Source organism: Squalius cephalus, assembly GCF_949319135.1.
Source record: "Squalius cephalus genome assembly, chromosome: 6".
Classification (NCBI taxonomy): domain Eukaryota; kingdom Metazoa; phylum Chordata; class Actinopteri; order Cypriniformes; family Leuciscidae; genus Squalius; species Squalius cephalus.
This window is the reverse complement of record NC_137127.1, coordinates 20,994,696-21,015,368: the sequence shown is the minus strand read 5'-3', so window position 1 is coordinate 21,015,368 and position 20,673 is coordinate 20,994,696. Positions and strand designations below refer to the sequence as shown.

Here is a 20,673-nt window from a genome sequence, read left to right as displayed (position 1 = left end):
CCTGAAAATCGGAAAGAACCGACATTACGTATAAAACCTTTACTTTATTAATTTGGTTTTGACATTTTACACGTCAAACTCTGACCGAAAAGCTGTAGTGACGTCGGTGTTGTATGGAACTGCTATGACGTGGCACGTTGTCGTACTTCCGTTTCAAAATGGCGCCCCCCACACCTCATTTAGCAGGTGAGTTGTTGCTTTAAAATGTGTTTTCGTGCTCATTTCAGTTGTGTAAAGATAAACATTCAGCGTGAGAAGGCAATCATGTTATGAAATAACTGTATGTTTTTTCTTATCAAGTTTTGCATACTTATAAAGGCATGAACTCATTCTTGGCATGTGCGCAATTTTTTTTGGAACGTTATTTCAGCGCAATGAGAGAAATGAGCTAACGTTATCACGTATCCGCATATTACATATGAAAATATTAAATAAATATATATTATATTTAGCTGATGATCAGCTGATAAATGGTTTGTATTGCATGTCATCATAACTTTAGAATAAATATTTTTAAGCGGGCTCGAGAAAGCCAACATGAACATACTGTAACTTAAGTCAAGGTTTGTTGATGATGCTTTTTAAGTCCCTTACTTGAGAACAATTTTTTGAACTGTATTAATTTAAATAATTTTCAAGCTGCATCCACCAAACTCAGAAAATCCCTGAGCTTGTTCTGATTTAATAAGATTTGTTTTCCCCCCATGGTTGACCATCATAATTCCCCCAAAGTCATTTACATATATTGAAAAGTCTATTCATCCACCAGTCCATCTGTCTGTACAGTGCAAAATTCCAATTTATTTTCAAAGTGACCCAAATATTAAATCTACACAAGATTTATAACCTTTACACTTTAAGGCTGAACTTTATTTTTGTCAAACCAGTATACAATTTATGTTTTCCTTTTCTGATTTTAATATAGTCTTTTCCATTTCAAACAGTCAGAGGATCAGATGGAACGTTGCTGTTGTGTGGACCTCCGAGCTGTCAGGAAAGCTCTGCTTTTCAGAGGTCAGTTATTGCATTTGCTGCACTTAGAAAGATTTTACCATAAAACTTTGTCCGCTTTAGTAACAGTAACTGTTTCATTCGTTTCAGAGATGACCGGCAAGGCAAACACATGACATTCAGCAGTGATGGGTCCCTGTTTGGCTGGTGCAATGGCTCACAGTACGTACACTGTAATACCTAACAAATTTCCTAACTAACCCTTTTTAGTTGACTTAACTTATAGTATAACAGTTTGTTGAACTTAATTGTAAAAATCTAGTATTATGCCTTTGCTACTCAGAAAACCCAACTTAAGATAACTTGATTTGTAGGAGTACCATTTTGTCAAGCAAAAGATGAGTTTGTCTTTTTTCAGTGTTTCAATAATTTCCCCCACTTTTGCAGTTATCTATTTCTTTAGTTTCATTCACTCATTTTCCAAAGTATGTTGTTAAATTGTCAATGCAACTGACATTTTTGAGAGTTTTCATTTTGTTGTTTCCCTAAAATAATTTCGATTTGATTTGGTTTTGATTTATTTAGTAAAACGCATTTAAATCTCTAAGATGGCTGAACGAATTTCAACTTGTCAAATTCAGTTACCAATACTCACATTTTCTGGTTACCTATACAAATATGCAAGTTCTCTCTACCAAGTTCTATTAAGCTTTATCCACTCAAAAATGAAGTACTTTCCTTGCAAATTTTAAGGCAATCAGTTTCCAAAGGTTTTCCAATAGAATGGATTGATATTTGAGTAAATGTCCTGTGTGTGTTTGGCAGGGTCAGTGTGATCAAAGTATCCACTGGAGAATTGGTGAAGTCTTTTGATTTACCCAAAACATCCGTGCTGGAATTCTCACCTTTGAATAAAGTTCTGGCCACCTGGCAGCATTATACCAGTAAGCACTTTAAAATGTGATATAATATCCATATATAATGTTTTATGACATTTTAGCTTTATAATATCTATAAGAAAGAAAATGTAATCTAAGCAAGCAGGACACAAAAACAGCTTTTATTTTTCAGAAACGCAGGATAACCCTCAGGGAGAGGCAAACCTGCAGCTTTGGGACTTGCAAACGGGTGCCTGCATTAAAGCGTTCTATCAGAAGAAGATTACAGGATGGTGAGCAACTATTGCTGTTCATAACAGTTTATTTGTGTTCTTTCTGTAACTGTTAAACATGTTTGTTGTCTGTATTTTCACAGGTGTCCGAGCTGGGCAGATGATGAAAGTATTACCGCTAGAAATGTCAATAATGAACTTCACTTCTATGAGAACAACAACTTTGGTAACACCGTCTCTGTTTAATTAATACTTTGTGCATATTATATTCCAATTGCCTGTGAAAACATTGATAAATAACATGGACATGGCTTTTTAACAACATCTTTAAAGTTTTAATGTATATGAATGTATAAAGGAAATTGTCTAGATTTCTTAGATTTCTCATTATTTGTAGTTGTTAGCTGTTTCGTGGGTTCTCTTAAAGGGATAGTTCACCCAAAAATGAAAATTCTGTCATCATTTACTCACCCTCAAGTTGTTCCAAACCTGTATGATTTTTGTTCTTCTGCTGAACACAAAGGAAGATATTTTGTAGAATGTCAGTAACCAAACAGTTGATGGGCCCCACTGATTTTTCCCAATGAGTCCCATCAACTATTTAGTAACCAACATTCTTCAAAATATATTCTTTTGTGTTCAGCAGAAGAAAGAAACTCATACAGGTTTGATACAACTTGAGGGTGAGTAAATGATGACAGAATTTTCATTTTTGGGTGAACTATCCCTTTAAGAGGACCCACGAAACAGCTAACTACTACAAATAATGAGAAATCTAAGAAGTCTAGACACATTAAGATTCCTGCATTATGACAAATTAAATGTAAAAATATTCCATGTAGCCTGCATGTGTAATACATATACAAGAATGACTCAAATTAAATATTAACTTTTAGATTAAGTAAATATAAAATATCATGGCTTTAAATACCCATTGAGCTTGCAAACTATATTGTGTTTTGTTGTGTAGAAACTATTGCCAACAAGCTTCACCTCCAGAAGGTGTCTGAGTTTGCTTTGTCTCCTGGATCACAGCCGAGCAAGGTATCAGAACCCTTATAAACATGTTCTCTTACTGCTGCATGCTATTTTACTCATACAAATGCGTATTAATCCCTCACTCATTAATTAAGGTTGTCGTATATGTTCCTGGAAGCAAAGGAGGTCCGTCTTTTGTACGGCTGTATCAGTATCCCAATTTCGGAGGTCCAACATCTGCTCTGGCAAACAAAAGCTTTTTCAAAGCAGATAGAGTGAGCATGCTGTGGAACAAAAAAGGTAGATCATTTCTGGTTTAACAAAAAAGTGGTTTCTCAACATTGATTAACACTCATATATGTATTAATGTTTTTTGTTTTTTCCAAAAGCAACTGCGGTTTTAGTGACCGCCAGCACAGAGGTTGACAAAACAGGAGCCTCTTACTATGGAGAACAGACTTTACATTATGTCGCCATCAATGGAGAAAGTGCAGTAATTCAACTACGTAAGTACGACTCCGTTTTGAATAATGATTCAACAAAGATTAAATAATTAATTACAGTGCAGTCAATAGAAATCAATTTCTGCCTTTAACAATTAAATTAATTGAAATCACATAATATTTGCACTGACTTGCTAAAAATTGGGTGAATAATATTTATACTACTGTAGTTTTATATATAATATGTAACATATGTGTGTGTTAAAATTCTGACCTGATTGTATATCTGAGAATGAATTTTAAGAAATGTCATATTTCACCGCAAAATCAAAAGAATTACACTACTTTTAAAAGTTTTGGTCAGTAAGATGTTTTTTATTCTAATGTCACAGAATATTTTATATTTCTATTCATCAAAGAATTGTTTCTTTAGAAAAATCAGTGTATTAAAATGATTTCTGAAAGATCAATATGAGACTGAATACCAGTGTCGGGGAAGTTACTTTTAAAAGTAATGCTTTACAATATTGCGTTACTCCCTAAAAAAGTAACTAATAACATTGCTTGGTTACTTTTTATGGAAAGTAATGCTTGAATGAATATGCAAATTAGCCCTGCCTCCGCTCACTCGCACCATCTTAGAATACCTGATCCACTTGGTCAACTTTAATGTAGTAAACGCTGCATAAATGCAAGTGGAAATTCTGGTTTAATTCAGCCACATAGGTTTGAACCAGACACTGATTCAGAAGAAGAGGAAGAGCGAATTTTATAGGCTCGTCTAAAGTCGATGTATCAGAATGGTAATGCGTTTTATGTATTGCTCTCTACTACGTCGGACAAATAGCGGTAATTAACAGGATTAGCCTTTGGCTTGACTACGTTAGCAAACAGCTAATAATGTGTTGCTAATGTTACAGAGATGTTCACCATCTCAATCTGCCTTCTAAAAATCAGTATCCTTAGAAACACTTTGAACAACTTAGAATGTTGGTGGAGAAAAGGCAATTTCAAACCGCGCTTTTGAGACTGTTTTTGGTTCACTGCAGTTTTAAGCAGAAAATTCTCCGCAATGGTGTTGACTTATGAATTTGCACATGGTTTGTCTTAAATCATATTAAAAACACCACATAGACATATAAACAACATTAAAAACTTGAGATTAAATACATAAAGTATATTTGTGTTATTTAACTTATTTAACTATTGCAGGTTTATGTAATATTCTGAGTTTGCATTTCACTGTTTTCATTCTTTTTGAGGAATACACATTTGAGGGATGCTGAAAATTCAGCTTTGTATCACCGGAATGTATTACATTTTAAAATATATATATATATATATATATATATATATATATATACAGTACATTAATAAACAATTTTATTAAATTGTAGAAATATTTCACAATATTACTGTTTTTACTATATTCTATCTAATAACTGCAGCCTTGGTGAGCATAAGAGACTTTAAAAAACATTCAAAAAACTTACCAACCACAAGCTTTTGAACAGTAGTGTATGATTTGCAGGAAATTAAAGGAGCTGTATGTAAGAAATGTATTTCAATTAATCATAAAATGGCCCTGATATGTCACTAGACATTAAGAAATCATGTTCATTTCAAATACTTATATCACTGACAACAGTAGTACGGCCAGGATATTGTCATTTAAAAAGTGAAGTTGCAGCCCTCAACTGATGTTGATGTTGTCATGTTGTGTTTTGGCCTGATGCTCCACCCTCTGCCTATCTACCAATCACGAAGTCAGTAGTGTTTCGGCATCCGGGTTGCCAGCTCTGCTCTAGTTACCACAGCTGCAGCTCCTTGTAGCAGCCTACGTTCCTGCTGGATCCTGCAACATATCTGGCAACCTCGAGTCAGGGGGGAGGGGGAGGGGATACAGTGATTGCAGTACCAGTTTTGGCCACAATCTTACATACAGCTCCTTTAAATATGTTTTGTGGGTCCATTTGGATGTTTTTGCATTCTTATTTCTCATTAATGTAATTAAACTAAAATAATATATATTAGTTATTAGTAAAAGTAAAGTGTTTATACATAGTCCTAACAGTTGTATTTGTTACACTGCTTTTAATTTATATTGATTTTAATAATAAAATCACTCTTAATGATTTTATTGTTTATATTTCTGTTGTTTGTATGTGTGTATATATATATATATATATATATGTGTGTGTGTGTGTGTGTGTGTGTGTGTAAAATCATTAATACAGTATATTTTAATATATTAATATAAAAATTTTTTTTTTTTTTTTTTTTTTTTTTGTCTTGCACAGCAAAGAGAGGCCCCATATATGATGTATCCTGGAACCCCAACTCTTCTGAGTTTTGCGTGGTTTATGGTTTTATGCCTGCCAAGGCAACTGTCTTTAACAGCAAGTGTGAGTCAGTGTTCGACTTTGGCACGGGCCCCCGCAACGCAGCTTTCTACAGCCCCCAGGGTCATATCCTCGTCCTCGCTGGGTTCGGGAACCTGAGAGGGCAGATGGAAGTTTGGGACGTGAAGAAATACAAGCAGGTGTCGAAACCCCAAGCTGAAGATACCACACATTTCTTCTGGTGTCCTGACGGAGAACACGTAGTGACGGCGACCTGCTCCCCCAGGCTCAGGGTCAGCAATGGCTATAAGATTTGGCATTACACCGGGACTGTGTTGTACAAGCATGAAACGCCATCAAATAAAGAGCTCTGGGAAGTGTTATGGCAACCCTTCCCAACTGGAACCTTCCCAGAGAAGCCAGTGAAATACCAGGCGTTGCCAAGTGAGCTTGGCAGCACTGAAGCCAAACCAGCCCAGGCGTATCGGCCACCCGCTCTCCGCAACAAACCCCAGACAGCCAGCTCCAAACTAGTAAGTTTGTGTCATACACAGCCCTGCATCTTGAAAAATATTCTGCTGATTTGCAAAAAAAATAAAAACATTATAATTATAATTTGATGATGCTGAGTTAAAAAATATCAATGTCAACTTAGCATCGCATAGTTTTTTTTTATTTAATTTTTTATGAGAATGCAGATATTTCAATTTATATACACTTCTGTTCAAAAGTTTGGGGTCGGTATACTTTTATAATGTTTGTAAAACAAGTCTCTTTTGTTCACCAAGGCTGCATTTAATTGTATCAAAAATAGATTTTACAATTTAAAATAACTTTTTTCTATTTAAAAATATTTCTATTTTATAATATTATCCCTGTGATGCAAAGCTGAATTTCCAGCATCATTACTCCAGTCTTCAGAGTTACTTGATCCTTCCATGGTTGTGGAAACCATGATACACTATGATACACTCAAAAGTTTAGGGTACTTAAGATTTCAGAGTAAATACATTTAATAATTAAAATATAATTGATTGTCAGTAATAATTGATAATTGAGCAGCAAATCATCATATTAGAATGATTTCTGAAGTATCATGTGACACTGAAGACTGGAGTAATGAGGAAAATTCAGCTTTGCTTCACAGCAATAAATTACATTTGAAAATATATTCAAATACTCAAATACATTTAATTTCAAAGAACTTTGCATAAACAAGTTTATAAATAAATACGCTTCCTTCACAAAATCTGTAATTTTCTGTCGCTGTTTGGTTAAACCACCCACAGATTTAGCAGCATTTTCTTCTGTCACTCGCTATAATTCAAACCTTGAAATTATGATTAGGCAAAAAATGATGTTAAACATGTTTTTCTGGTGATTAAGAGACAATACAAGACCCTGGTTGTCGAAATGCACTTCATATTTTGTGAGAAAGTGTGACATGCCTGATCAAAACAGGCACTATTTTTTGGAATCAGCACCCCAAAACTAGTAAGAAAAAAGTATAAGTATTCATTCAGCAAATATGATGCAGGGCAGCATTATGAATGTCCCGTGACCAGAATAATGACAAGAATATTTCTATCCAAGCATGAAGAGGAGCTGCCGCAGAACATGAAACCTGGTGCTGCAGGAGAGAAGCAAATCTCTAAAGCTGCTTTGAAAAACCAGAAAAGGCGAGAAGCAAAGAAAGCAGCTAAGCAGGTACACGTGTTTTTAATGTTCAACAAACTATACAGAGGAACATTTAACTCAAAGTGATGCTTCATATTAATTCAGGAAATCAAGCCTGATGAAGCTCCGCCTCCAGTAGCAGACTCCACCCCTGCCAGTCATGTGACTTCTAGCTTTGGAGACCCTGAAACTGACAAAAAGATCAAGAATTTAAAAAAGGTATATGTTTGGAATATGTTTACAATCAAATAAGATGAGCATATACACACAGATGCAGTCTTCTTGAAGGGAAAGAAACTAAATTCTGCCATTTATTCTTGACTTGGAAAAGAGCACAAATGGACCTACTTTTAGGTTTCATTTGAACCCGTTTTATTTATACACCTCTTATGTTATCAGAAGAAAATTAACTTCTTACCTTTATTTTGAGTGAATTGTCTCTTTTCTTAATGGAGTAAAACCCTGTAAAGGTCTCAAAATAAAAAAAATGTAAAAAAATAGAAATAAATACAAATCTTTAAAATTGTATTCTGTATGAATACACCAAAAATGCCATGTTTCTGGGTATGATGCAGTATACCCGGTATAGTATAATTATAAATAAAATATGCATATCCATTATTGTTTTATTTTTATATCAGAGTCAGACTTGATGTTTTTAGTTTCATAATGTGATTTTTTATCTGTTAGAAACTCAAAGCCATTGATGAACTGAAGGACCAACAGGCTGCCGGCAAAGTAATGCAAAAAAATCAGGTACTACAGCTTTATAATTTCATCAGCACACCTTAATAAATATTTTAAATTATTTTCATTTGTATCATTGTTTCTGATTTGATTACATCCATTGCAATGCTTCATGAGATGAGTAGTTTTTTAAGAATTAAAACTTTTCTAAGAACATAAGATTTTTTTTAATGCTTAATCGCAAGACCCTTAATAATAATTTATTATAATTTATTTTATTTTATTTTATTACAGCTTGAGAAGATGCAGAAGGAGTCCCAGCTGTTGAAAGAGCTTGAAGATCTTGAATTAGGATTGTAAACTCACTTTACCAGTTTTTCACATTGGTCATCAGTTTTCAAACATTGCTTTGTCATACTGCTATGAATATGTATAGAAGATGATTCTTTTTTCACGAATTACTCATGAACAACAAATAAAAGACTGTTTTGCTTCTTTGAACATGGCTAAAATAATAAGAACTAAATTCTCAAAAGCAATATTGCTATGCAATGTGACATACATCACGGGAGAGCATCCATGAAATACTAAATAAAAATGTTGAAATTCAAACTCCGTGACTTTTATTATGTCGGTTGGGGAGCCGGAAGTGTTCATTCGTAGTTCAGTGTAAAACTGAAGCAGTCGCAGATTTCAGCACAAACGCAGATGAAATTCTTATCAAATAAACTGAAGAGGACGAACTAAAACCAGCCGATAATTCAGGTTTGATGAGTGCGCTCTTCGTTACACTGGGTGTTGTACATGTGGAGTGTTTTATTGTGTGTTTATTTGTGATATTTAAATGAGCCGGTGAGGTGGTGTTCATATATGTTCATATAGCACATGCGTGTGTTTGTGTTTCTTTTTACTCATACCATGAGTTGTTTTACGCTCTTTTACTTTTAACCTCTATATAACTATATTTGTATTGATTTCACACGATTCGATGAGTTTCGGGCTTGTGGCATTAAGCAGTTCAGCCATTTCAGCAGCCACAAAGGCGATGCGTCAATTTTTATTGTTTTATCTTATAGTTTTTCAGTTGTTTGTTTTTAAAATTAGGCTTTACATTTAAACTTGATCGGTATAAATCAAACATTCCGTTTAGTGTCAGGGGAATTTAGTTCAGTATTCGATTCATTTCTAGATATAACGTTAGTTGCATTAATGTGATGGTAATACGCAGCCATTTTAATTTTTATTTAAAACAATGAAAAATACATTACTTTATGTATTAAGTACGAAGTTTAAACTCAGATGTTGCTCTAGACATCTTTTTATTCTGTCAAATGGATATTCTGCTTTACACATTAACATCAGGATTTGCCTCGTATTTTATAATGATTATGTGACATCATTGTTATGTTGTTTTTGATGTAGTTCACATGCAGGCTATGATATTTTAAGATATGTTGCATGTAAAGCTGGTAAACCTCACATAAAGTATTTATTTTCCTTTTGTTCAGGTCTGAACAGTGAGACGTTTAGAAAAGAGATATTTGTGGCACATCTTTGCCCTGTAACTTGTAAGTCCTACAGTATATCTTGACAGCACATTTTTTTAATTTGAGCATGAATTAAGATTTAAATCTAGTTGGTTGTATAAGTCATGCATTTGAGTATAAGTATGAAGGTGTCTTTTTGCTTTTCCTCCTGTTTTAGAGTCTGGTACACTTGAATGGACACGGTGCCCACGGGTAGAGAGGTAGAGCTGGTTTCTGCTTTTATTGACCCTGAAATATTGAATTGGACAGGAAGGAATTGGACAATGTCAGTTTAAATTTGTTCTGTTTGATTGTGATTTGTTTAGTGACACCAAACCAACTTACCCGAAGCTCCATTATGCCTGTGAAAAAGAAAAGAAAGTCATCCGGCTCAGAAGATCCCAGCATCAGAAAGTGCAAAATCACCAGGTAAAAATATATTTCTGTCTTTCCCTCTGCATCTTTCACTCTTCCATACGTATTCACTGTGTCATCCCCTCAGTTACTGTAGGACACAAACTCCAGGACGGATGGTAAACCCAGAGGATCAGTTTTCTAACAAGAAATGTCTCGCCTGGTTTTACGAATATGCAGGTATGTGAATCAATGCATCACCATGAAATCAAAAGGGACTATTGCAAAAAATATATATAAATCCATGCACATAATAATAATTTTTTTTTTTTATTCATGTGCCTCATAATCTTTAATCAAAATAGCAAATCATAACAATCCAAACATCCAATCATCCAATCATCCAATCCAGATTTCCAAAATCCCGCCCTGCATTTTTTTTCTTGTTTAAGAAGCGGTATACTCTGATATACGTCATACTTCATGCCGACTTTAAACACATGCAGCCAGTTAACATGAAACTGCATTTTCACCAAAATTTTCAACCGTTTTACTTCTGTAATGTGACATTTCTCAGTGAAAACAGTATTTATCAATAAAAAATTAATGGCAGTGCATGATTTTATGTGTCAGGATGGAGTAAAATATGTCTATATGACATTCAAAGGGCTGGGACTGAAAAATAAGATGGCTTGAGGTGGAGCAGTTATTAAAGGTCCCATTCCATGGATTATTTTTATTATTTTATAATGTTTCCAGGGGTGCCCTTATAATGTTAGTATGTTTTTTAGATCAAAAATTGTTATAATTTAGAAATAAAAGGCATATTTCCTAGCCTGATTTCATTCCCTGGTTTGAACACTCTGTTTGAAGGGGCGTGTCTGCTGTGAGACTTCAGTGTAAACGCCCACTGCTGTGATTGGCTGACATGCTTGCATATGAAATATCTGGCATTACATGTGGAACTATCTGGAAAACTTTTACTATTACAGCTATTATACGTTTTTACTATTACAGCTATCTGGATTAACGAATCGTGAGAAGTTTTTAAAGTATTTAGATATATTCCCATCACATAAAAGGTTGCAGTGATGAGCACTGAGCAGATGACAGTCTGTTGATCGCGTGAAAGATCTTATCATTGCAACGCAGTTCCTGCACTCTCACTAATGATTTCACCAATGCAAACATGAGGCATATAAATACAGTAAGAGCTTCGTTGTGCAGTGTAACAGCGTCATTGATTTCATAACGAGTTTTGGCAAGTGTCCAGATAAACTCGCGCTGTGTGATTGATAGCTTGGGCGATTGGAAAGGGATTGTTCTTTGATCGCTTTCTGTATATTAATCACAGTTTAAGTAAGATTATTTTCATCCTACTAAGAGAAACGATGTGAAGTTGATCGCTACTTCCATATTAAATCACTACTTACCGCTTGCTGGAATATAGTTGAAATTGTCCCCTTCGTCAGTATGAAACGCTGAGAGAAGCCTGCTTGATATTATCCCAGGTTAGAAAAACAGTCCGTGGTGAAATGGACAGAGCAAACTAACAACTTCGAATTAAACTTTTGCGGTATCCGATTATAGATAAACATCAACCACGTCTGTTGACGTTTCGCCATCAATACGCCTGTGTTCCTGTGGGCGGAGTTTACGGTTCTAGTGACATCATTAAAGCAGGATGTAGAGGGGTGTAGTCAAATCCAGCCGTTTTTTGTAGTCAACTTCTGTTAAATAAAATATCTCGCTTGGCATTGAACTTTGAGCTTTATAATTTTACAGATATTATTTATACTCTAACAACAACATTACACACTAACTAAAGTTTGAAACATGGGATCACATAGAACGGGACCTTTAAATATTGCTTAAAGATTTTGATTACTTTTTTTGTTGAAATAATGTGCACTGATGAATCATTTGCAATAAGACCATAAACATGTATTAAGAAAGTCAAATGGGGACCTTTTTTTTTTTTTTTTTTTTTTTTCTGGTAAATGTACTTAAAATGATTATCGTTATGTGTGTAGGGTCAGATGACATTGTCGGACCAGAAAGCATGGAGAAGTTCTGTGAGGACATCGGAGTTGAGCCAGAAAATGTTAGCAAAATTCATTCATATATTTCATACTAATTCCTGAAGTTAGATTTTAGGGACTGTCTTCTGTCCAAAATATGAGAAATCATTAGAAATAATGTGCACTGTGTTTTTGTGACCCTTCAGATTGTAATGTTAGTTTTAGCCTGGAAACTTGAAGCAACAAATATGGGATTTTTCACAAAAGAAGAGTGGCTGAAAGGAATGACATCACTACAGTAAGAATGACCTTCACATCACATGCCTTGCTTGGACATCATGAGAAATCAGAAGTATTTTATGATTTTAGCATTTAACTTCACTTCTCTCTTTACAGTTGTGACTGCACTGAGAGATTACAAGGCAGACTGGATTATTTACGCTCTCAACTGAATGACCCAGTTATATTCAAGAGCATTTACAGATATGCCTTCGACTTTGCCAGGGTGAGAGGCTTTTTTTAGTAGGACCAGAAAAAAAAGCACTTCCATTTTAAGATAAATTAATCATTTTAAGATAAATATTGCGTGCATCTTTTTCTATTTTGCAGTGAATTTGTGTCTGCTTAAGGCTGGAATACACTGCACGACTTTTGCTCATTTTTTTGCCCCGATTTGCAGTCTTGATGAGTCTACAATAGTTGACGAAAGTCTGCGCCAGTCTGCAGATTTTTGGCAGTTGACCGATTTCTCAGAAAATCGCGTAGTGTATGATGAGCACACTCCTATTTTTTAGCTTCAGATTATGATTCCATCCAGTCAGATGATATCAAAACTTGTTTGATATCTTGAGCCGATTTTAGAACACATGTCGTATAGTGTATGGCGCGCCGCTGCTGAAACTGAAGCTGTCCTCTATCAATACAAATACATTAACAATACTAAAGTAAATAAATAGAGTACACATAACAAATTAGCCAAAATCTTTGACTCATCAACACATATAAAACAACTGACTGCGCCACTCACCTCTAACTCCAGTTTCAATCTGTAAAAAAGAATAATTAGTACAAGTCCATCTATACTGTCCGTGTCTGCCCACCCAAGACCGCATCTAAATGCGCTTGACTCGCTTTTTTCCCGTTTGCGACTCACACAGAGTCGCTACAACAACTACTGCGGTCATCTCCTGCACATCCATGTTTGTTTCATACAAGCAAGGAGGTGCGTGTTTCTGTCTGAGGTTGTTGTTTTTGGAAGTCTGGTACTGTATGGTCCTCAGTCGTTTATTGTATGATGCCCAGTTTTTCCTCTGTAACCATTTACAAAGTCATCAAGTGTATAATGCCTAGTGTTTTAAAAATCGTGTAGTGTGTTCCACTTCCAGCCTTTACTGATGTTCTTTCAACATATTCATCTGATTTTGTCTGTAGGATAAAGATCAGCGCAGTCTTGATATGGACACTGCAAAATCCATGTTGGCGCTGATCCTTGGAAGAACGTGGCCTCTGTTCCCAGTGTTCCACCAATTTCTGGAGGTTTGTCATCTCTTCGCCAAACCAGACTGTCAAATCAGCTGTCAAGCTCCAAAGAGGATGAAAAAACACCATTTTAAGCCAAACTGAACCAATTTTTTTTTTTTTTTTTTTGGTGGACTATGCATTTAAAAACTCTGAATTTCGTAGTATTTGTTCTTTAATAACGTGACTAACAGAAGTATCTTTCCTCTAGCAATCAAAGTACAAAGTCATGAACAAGGACCAATGGTACAACGTCTTAGAGTTCAGCCGTACAGTTAACACAGACTTGAGCAACTATGATGAAGATGGAGCCTGTAAGTTTATGATCGTCTTCTAAATCTAAAAGATTGCGATCTCGACTCAAACACAGACCTACATGATAACGATTCGGCTATGTCTATGAAACCTTTGACAAAATCACACCGAAACATTCAAATCTGCTCTGCCGCCAGAGAGTGCAGTTGTCATGTATAGGTATGAAACAGCTACACAAACAGTCTTTTCAACCACACACAGTATCAATAATTTCGAACATTAATTCATATTATCACAGAAGTACTGGGATAAAAGTTTATAGTTCACATATAGACACTGATGTCTATGGTAGCGAAAATAACTTGATGCTTCAAATAAAGATCAGTTACATCGTTACACCAGTAGGTGGCGACAAGTGACTGTTTAAAAAATGTATTTGTCATTGAATCATTCAAGAGATTAATTCAAAAACGCTGATTCATCCAGTAATGAAACGATTGTTTATGAGTGAGAAGTGGAGCGGTATTTAGGAGTCACTGAATCATTCATTCAAACCAGTTTTTTTTTATAATGCATTCAAATTCATTTAAAAAAAAACAGCACATAACATTTTGTCAGAACGTCTAGTAAATTACATGTTATTTTGTTTAGTTGTCAAAAAAAAAAAATATATATATATTATTCTCAATTTATCCAGAATCGTGCAGCTCTGTCGTCTTGTCATCCGTCCATTCATCTTTCCCAGTTAAAAATTGCTAATGATCTGTCTCTGTGCTGATTTCAGGGCCAGTGATGCTGGATGAGTTTGTGGAGTGGCATAAAGCCAGAAATGTTGCATTATAGCACAACCAGACGCTGAATTAAAGCACATCAGATTTTTTTTTTTCGGTGTGCCCCTGGCTGCCCCAGATGCAGGCAAACCTCTCGAGGATTGCTTCAAAGTGTCCGATATTCAACACGGATCATCACTACCCAGAGACTCTTACAGTGTTACTTAAAAAGGAAAATGGCTCAGAGGAATCACAAGACAAATAAAAGGGGAAATATTTTTCTTATGTATTGATTTGTTTCAACAGTTCTATTGCCAGTGTTGTATGATTTGTCTGAGAGGGAAACCGTCTTTGTAATTTTTGTCCCTTTCATTCTTTTTTTTCCCTTAAAGTTTTACTTTGTTTATGGTGTCTTGAAAAGGTAATAAAAAAAAAGCAGTTGTAAATTGTTTTCTTCTGGACATTAGTGGCATACAGCACTGTTAGAGCAGTAAAGCATTATTCAACAATCTAAATGAAGCATGAATAAGATGATTTACTTTTACACACATTACAACTCAAAAGTTTGGGATCAGCAAGATTTGCTAAAAAAAATATTTTTAAAATAAGTCTCCTATGCTAATTTAGACTGCATTTATTTGATCCGAAGTACAGTAAAAACAGTAATACTGTGGAATATTATTACAATTTAAAATAACTGAATTTATTTTAAAATGCAATTTATTCCTGTGATGCAAAGCTGAATTTTCAGCATCATTACTCCAGTCTTCAGTGTCACATGATCCTTCAGAAATCATACTAATATGATGATTTGCTGCTTAAGAAACATTTCTTATTATTACAAAGAAAAAAATAAAACAGTTGTGCTAACTTTATATTTTTGTGGATTTTTTCTTCAGGATTCTTTGATGAATAGAAAGTTCAAAAGAGTTTATTTTAAATAGAAATCTTCTGAAACATTATAAATGTCTCTACTGTCACTTTTGCTCAATTTATTGCATCTTTAATGAAAATAATTAATATTGTTAAAAAAAAAACTTACTGACCCCAAACTTCTGAACAAGTACTGTATATATTCTTTTTGATTACATCTCTAATATAAGCATCAAAATTACTACAGTGAAATAACTTGTCTGTATAAACATTTAACCCACCATTTAAAGATACACACAAAATTGCTTGATTTTAATAAACACTTGACAAGGTTTTGACAACGACACTTAAGTCAATTATCCAATCAGACCCAGTTATCAGCCAATGCTGATCTCAAAATTAACCTTTTCAACAGTTTTTACAATGATTGTTTCCTCCATTTTACAATGTCTCTTGACTTGTTTGTGAGACTCTGTCTCCTGTAGCTGAAACACTGTTTTCGTGGGAAGGAACATCTGGTTGAGTTGACTGGCTCTCAGCTAACTCTCTAACTGGGTTGAAGTCTGCCTGTTTCATGATGGCGTTGAGTCTTGTCAGTGATTGCGTCCTCAATTTTGGCCTGACCTCGACTTCACCCTCCATCCCAGAGGCTTTGATGTGGCTGTATTGATTCCCTTCTTCATCATAGTTGTACACTTTAATGATGCGGCTCTTCTTCTTTGGATGTGGACTAACCACTGATCTGAACTCTTGGTTTTGTTCTTCACCTTCACAGCTCTGAGTTTGGTTTGTATCGTCCTCCCCGCCATCTGCATTTTCTACAGCGTCTACATCATCAGCGTTACTGAGTTCCTGATCAACCAAACCAATGTCCACAGTGTCTTCTCCAGTGCCGTGGTTTTTATGATAGAACACTGTCTCAGGTTGTTCTCTGGTGGTCTGTACGTTGTTTTGTCCATCGATATGATTGTGATTTTCTTTTCTATAAGGTATACACGACCTTATTGTTTGTAGACACTTTACTATGTAGGATCTACTGAACGCACCAAGTGTGAAGGCCACTAAAAAGCTCACGATTACTGATGATGCCACAGCTGCCGCGAAATGGCTTTCTGACAACGTGTCGGCGTAAACCTCTCTGGTCTTCCTCAGTTTCTTGATGTTGGGATTTAAGCCCACGACTACACTAATTCTGTAAGGCACAATTGTTTTGCTCATCTTGTCCGAATGGATACAGAAATAGAGTCCGTCATGGCTGGATGTGGCCCTCGAAATCCTCAAAGTGCCATTGCATGTTTCCACTGGGTCTTTGTTTTGGTGGTTGCAACCGTCAAATACTCCAAAAGGTGTCTGCCACCACTGTGCCAGCACTGCAAAGGGAAGAACAAAACAATCAAGAGACACTTTTCATAGCTTGAAACACTTACAAATGGAGCAATAAATGATTAGTGAAAGAAGGCACTTAACCTTCAAAAAATATTCATCCACAACTACAACTATTAAAAAAACAAACATTTTTTGCTTGACATAAACTGTTAACTGAAATTAAATGAAATATAAAGTTGATCATTTTCATTCACTTTATGTTCACTTGAATAACAAAAAACAAAAACTGAAATAAAATTGATAAGAACTAGACAAATTTAAAATAGTTTAAAAAAAACAAAATTTTATACAACTTTAACTAGAATTAAAATGTTAAAACATAAAAATAATCCAAAAATAAAATAATTGAGATTTTAATATATCAATGATACTAAAATAACACTGGGTTATACTAAATGATATATACTAAAAGAACTTATCCTGATGGTGTTTTAAATTCATATTTACTCTCTCTATATATATATATAGAAAGAAAGAAATGTTGTGCTGCTCACCTTCATTTCCTTCATCTCTGCACTGAAGCACCAGCATTTCTCCTGAATGAATGTGAACTGAGTTTTCAGGTCTGACCTGCAGATGGTTTGTTTGACTCAGAGTCTCTGGCGACTGTTGAGAGCTTCTCTCAGAAATGTCACTGTGTTCTGTTCTGCTGCTAATAATACATGGAGAGTTACAAAGGAGAATCAAACTCAACAAAGAGCTGATTCTGAACTCCATCTCTAGAAAAAAAAAAAGAGACGTTCATTAACTTCAATGTAAACCTTGCTGCTATACCAATATTATGGCAATAATTTGATATAAAACTGCTCTTTGACCCAAGTCATATTATCTACAGCAGCCCCAATGAGTACGACTGTGGTTTGTCTTCACAAAACACACACAAAATCTGAGGTTGAGCAAGAAAATCAGAAAATTTCTTACTGTTATCATTTGAAAAATTAATTTAAAAACAACACAGATATATGACACATATTTATAAGTATCATTCAGATCAGCCAGTCAAATACTCACAGAATGAGTCTTGTAGTTCTCAATAAGAGTAAAGTACAGTCCTCACATGACAGCCCTTATATTTCATCTCGTGCTCCATGTTTAAAGATTAACATTTTTCTCTTCAATAATAGACAGGATGTCATGTGGATGAGAATGCCAGTGGATTGTCTTAAGGGTTTGAGTTGATATAACAGTTAAAGTCGGTTTATGGTTGAACAAATCTGAGTTTTAGGTAATTAGTAACATTCTTTATCTTTGCCACCGTGATACATTTATGCAGAGTAGTAGAATAAGTAGAATTTGTCAAGAAATTGACAAATTGTATCCAACAGCAGAAAAAAATCCATAGCAGAAAAAAGGCCATATTTCTGATGAATTGCTGATGAATTTCTCTCTGTGGTGCATCGCTTTCCAAAAATGGGTGACAGATTTGTTCTGATGAGTCATGGTAAGCAGGGAAAACAATGCTAAATGCAAATCATGAAACATAGCTCCGTGGACTGTTATAACAGAAAAATATAAAGAATTTTAAAAAGGAGATTCTTTTGTATTTTGTTGTTGATGAATTTTTTTTTTTTTTTTTTTTTTTTTTTTTGAACAAAGATCACAGGGGATATATGTATCACAAAAAAATAGGATATGAAACTCAAGGTAAAGCAAGGCAGTAAAGTACATACAGTAAGATATAGTCTACTAAAAATAATAATATTAAAGGTGATAATAATAATAATAATAATAACAAAACATTTAAAGCAATAGTAACTAAACAATAAATGAATACAAATAAATAGAAATAAATAACAAGGGAAATATTTTAAAAATATAAAAAATTGTCATCTTCAGGAAATCAGGAGGTAACTTACAATGAAACCATAATTTCTTTGAGTAACAGAGCAGTTTTAGCGGCTTTCTTGTTTGCTGATAAACAAAGAGAGTCATAGAATAACTTTACAATTTTTTTAAAAAAGCCTAAATTTGGGCTTAGAATCAGTGACTTTACATTTATGGAGATGAAACTCACCACATAAAGTTAGCAGTTTTAATCTGTCATCCATCTCCTTTGACCCGGAGTCCCAAATCAAAAACAGCACATTCATAATCTCAAAAGTAAAAAGTTTGTAATAAGCAGAGAAAATAAGCCAGGCTACTTCTTTCCAGAACTCATTTGCATAATCACATTCAAAGAACAAATGTGGTATTGTTTCAAGATTAGAGTTACAGAATGCGCACTGTGAAGAGATGTCTAACTTAAACTTAGAAAGAAGAGAGTTACAGGCAGGGGCGTGTCTAGAGGGGGGGCACGGGGTGGCACCGGCCCCCCCTGGAATATGATTGGCCCCCCCTGGTGCCCCCCCAACATCATTGGGCTAGATTTACTGTCAACATGACAATGCCCAACGCCATTGGATCAGAGCGCTGTCAATCACTGCTTGATTTGCAACTCTGGTCCGCGTTTTTCAAACAGGAGTCAGGAAAGAGACACCTCGACATGTCACTGTTTATGGTATACACACTCAATTACAGTATATTACATTGTTAATTTCGTTGACGAAAAATGTTCGCCATTATTTTAGTCAACGACATTTTTTCACAGACGAACACGAGACGATAGCTATATCAAAAACAGTTTTAAATAACGACAACTATGACGAAAATGTATTGACATTTTTGTCAACGAATAAAAAATAGACGAAAATGTTAGGGAGGGACGATTGGGGAAGAGATCCAGTCAGAACTGATTTGCGTTTGTGGTAGATGCGCACATTTGAATTGTAACGTGCTGCTCTACCCAGCGGCACACGAGTTGGAATGCGCTTGATGCTGCATGTCTCACAAATCGTTCAAAAATGTAAACGTCTGGGAGAAAGAGAAGGGCAGACATATGGACAGATCTGAATAAGAGTGACGACGCGAAAGAGAGCTTTATTCGGTATGTTTTTCTGTGCACACACACACACGCGACCCGAAGAGTGCAGCCCTGCACATAGACAGCTAATTGAGCTCTCTTTCGCGTCTGAATGGACAAATACACACAACATGTCCGTTTTTGAGAGTATTCACGTAAACACAGTCGGTTATGTCTTTACAGAACGTACAGTTGTGAGAATATCGGATGTGCATTAGCAGTGCAATTGGATCTGCACACTCGGTCTTAAAGTGACAGTGCGTAATAAACCTAATGCCTTCTGTACACTTAATATTGTTCAAACAACAAAATAAAAAGAGAAAAGCATTCACCGCTCTTTAATAATAGCTTTAATAAAGATTAATTATATTTAATTCATACAAATAAATATATCTGCTTGAAAGAATATACAATGATGTATGTAAGTAAAGACTGCATAATCATTAATTGAAAAAAAAAAAGACTGTTCTACTTTAGGAGAAGTTTTTCCAGTTGAATTTTCTGATTTCCCATGGGCCCCCCCTCACTGGTTCTTGGTCCCCCCTGTGCCCCCCCATTTATAAAATCCTGGAATCGCCCCTGGTTACAGGGATAGTAATTATGTAGAATTTTAGGCTAAGTTTACACGGAAACGATCTGAAGAGAAAACGCAAAAGTGATCACTTTTTATTCTGCGTTTAGACGAGCGTTATGTGGGGGAAATCTGCGTGCATATGGTGACGCAAAGGTGTGTGAAATTCAATGTAGTATGCTCTCCAGGCGGCTAGATGGCAATGTGAAGTACTGATCAGTGCCTTCACTGTCTAGCAGACTTTTGCGTTTTTACCGTTTAGACGGGAACGCGACGGTGGAGCGTTTTTAAGATTTCCACTCTGGAGGGTG

The 20,673-nt window shown here is 35.2% G+C and overlaps 3 protein-coding genes across 4 annotated transcripts; 2 read left to right on the top strand and 1 right to left on the bottom strand.

Annotated features, from left to right (window-relative positions):
- The first annotated feature begins 95 nt into the window (after positions 1 to 95).
- eif2a (eukaryotic translation initiation factor 2A) lies at positions 96 to 8,661 on the top strand. Its single transcript, XM_079873961.1, has 14 exons — positions 96 to 186; positions 945 to 1,014; positions 1,102 to 1,173; positions 1,777 to 1,895; positions 2,023 to 2,122; positions 2,206 to 2,288; positions 3,033 to 3,106; positions 3,196 to 3,340; positions 3,430 to 3,546; positions 5,784 to 6,358; positions 7,419 to 7,532; positions 7,608 to 7,721; positions 8,193 to 8,258; positions 8,484 to 8,661. Exons 1-14 carry the CDS (start codon positions 159 to 161, stop codon positions 8,547 to 8,549), a joined length of 1,743 nt encoding a protein of 580 aa, XP_079730087.1. The 5' UTR covers positions 96 to 158; the 3' UTR covers positions 8,550 to 8,661.
- A 170-nt stretch (positions 8,662 to 8,831) lies between these two features.
- dcun1d5 (DCN1, defective in cullin neddylation 1, domain containing 5) lies at positions 8,832 to 15,507 on the top strand. Of its 2 annotated transcripts, none has more exons than XM_079873965.1 (11): positions 8,832 to 8,954; positions 9,698 to 9,757; positions 9,894 to 9,936; positions 10,042 to 10,144; positions 10,218 to 10,309; positions 12,103 to 12,173; positions 12,297 to 12,388; positions 12,487 to 12,595; positions 13,522 to 13,626; positions 13,820 to 13,922; positions 14,648 to 15,507. In XM_079873965.1, exons 4-11 carry the CDS (start codon positions 10,074 to 10,076, stop codon positions 14,704 to 14,706), a joined length of 702 nt encoding a protein of 233 aa, XP_079730091.1. In that variant the 5' UTR covers positions 8,832 to 8,954; positions 9,698 to 9,757; positions 9,894 to 9,936; positions 10,042 to 10,073; the 3' UTR covers positions 14,707 to 15,507. The 2 variants fall into 2 exon arrangements, with proteins under 2 accessions (XP_079730091.1, XP_079730092.1); XM_079873966.1 differs by lacking the exon at positions 8,832 to 8,954 and adding an exon at positions 8,972 to 9,041.
- LOC307160111 (uncharacterized protein) lies at positions 14,896 to 17,681 on the bottom strand. Its single transcript, XM_079873964.1, has 2 exons — positions 17,387 to 17,681; positions 14,896 to 16,876 (listed from the first exon to the last, which is right to left on the bottom strand). The coding sequence occupies exons 1-2, from the start codon at positions 17,607 to 17,609 to the stop codon at positions 15,948 to 15,950; spliced, it is 1,152 nt and encodes a 383-aa protein (XP_079730090.1). The 5' UTR covers positions 17,610 to 17,681; the 3' UTR covers positions 14,896 to 15,947.
- Between the last annotated feature and the right edge of the window lie 2,992 nt (positions 17,682 to 20,673).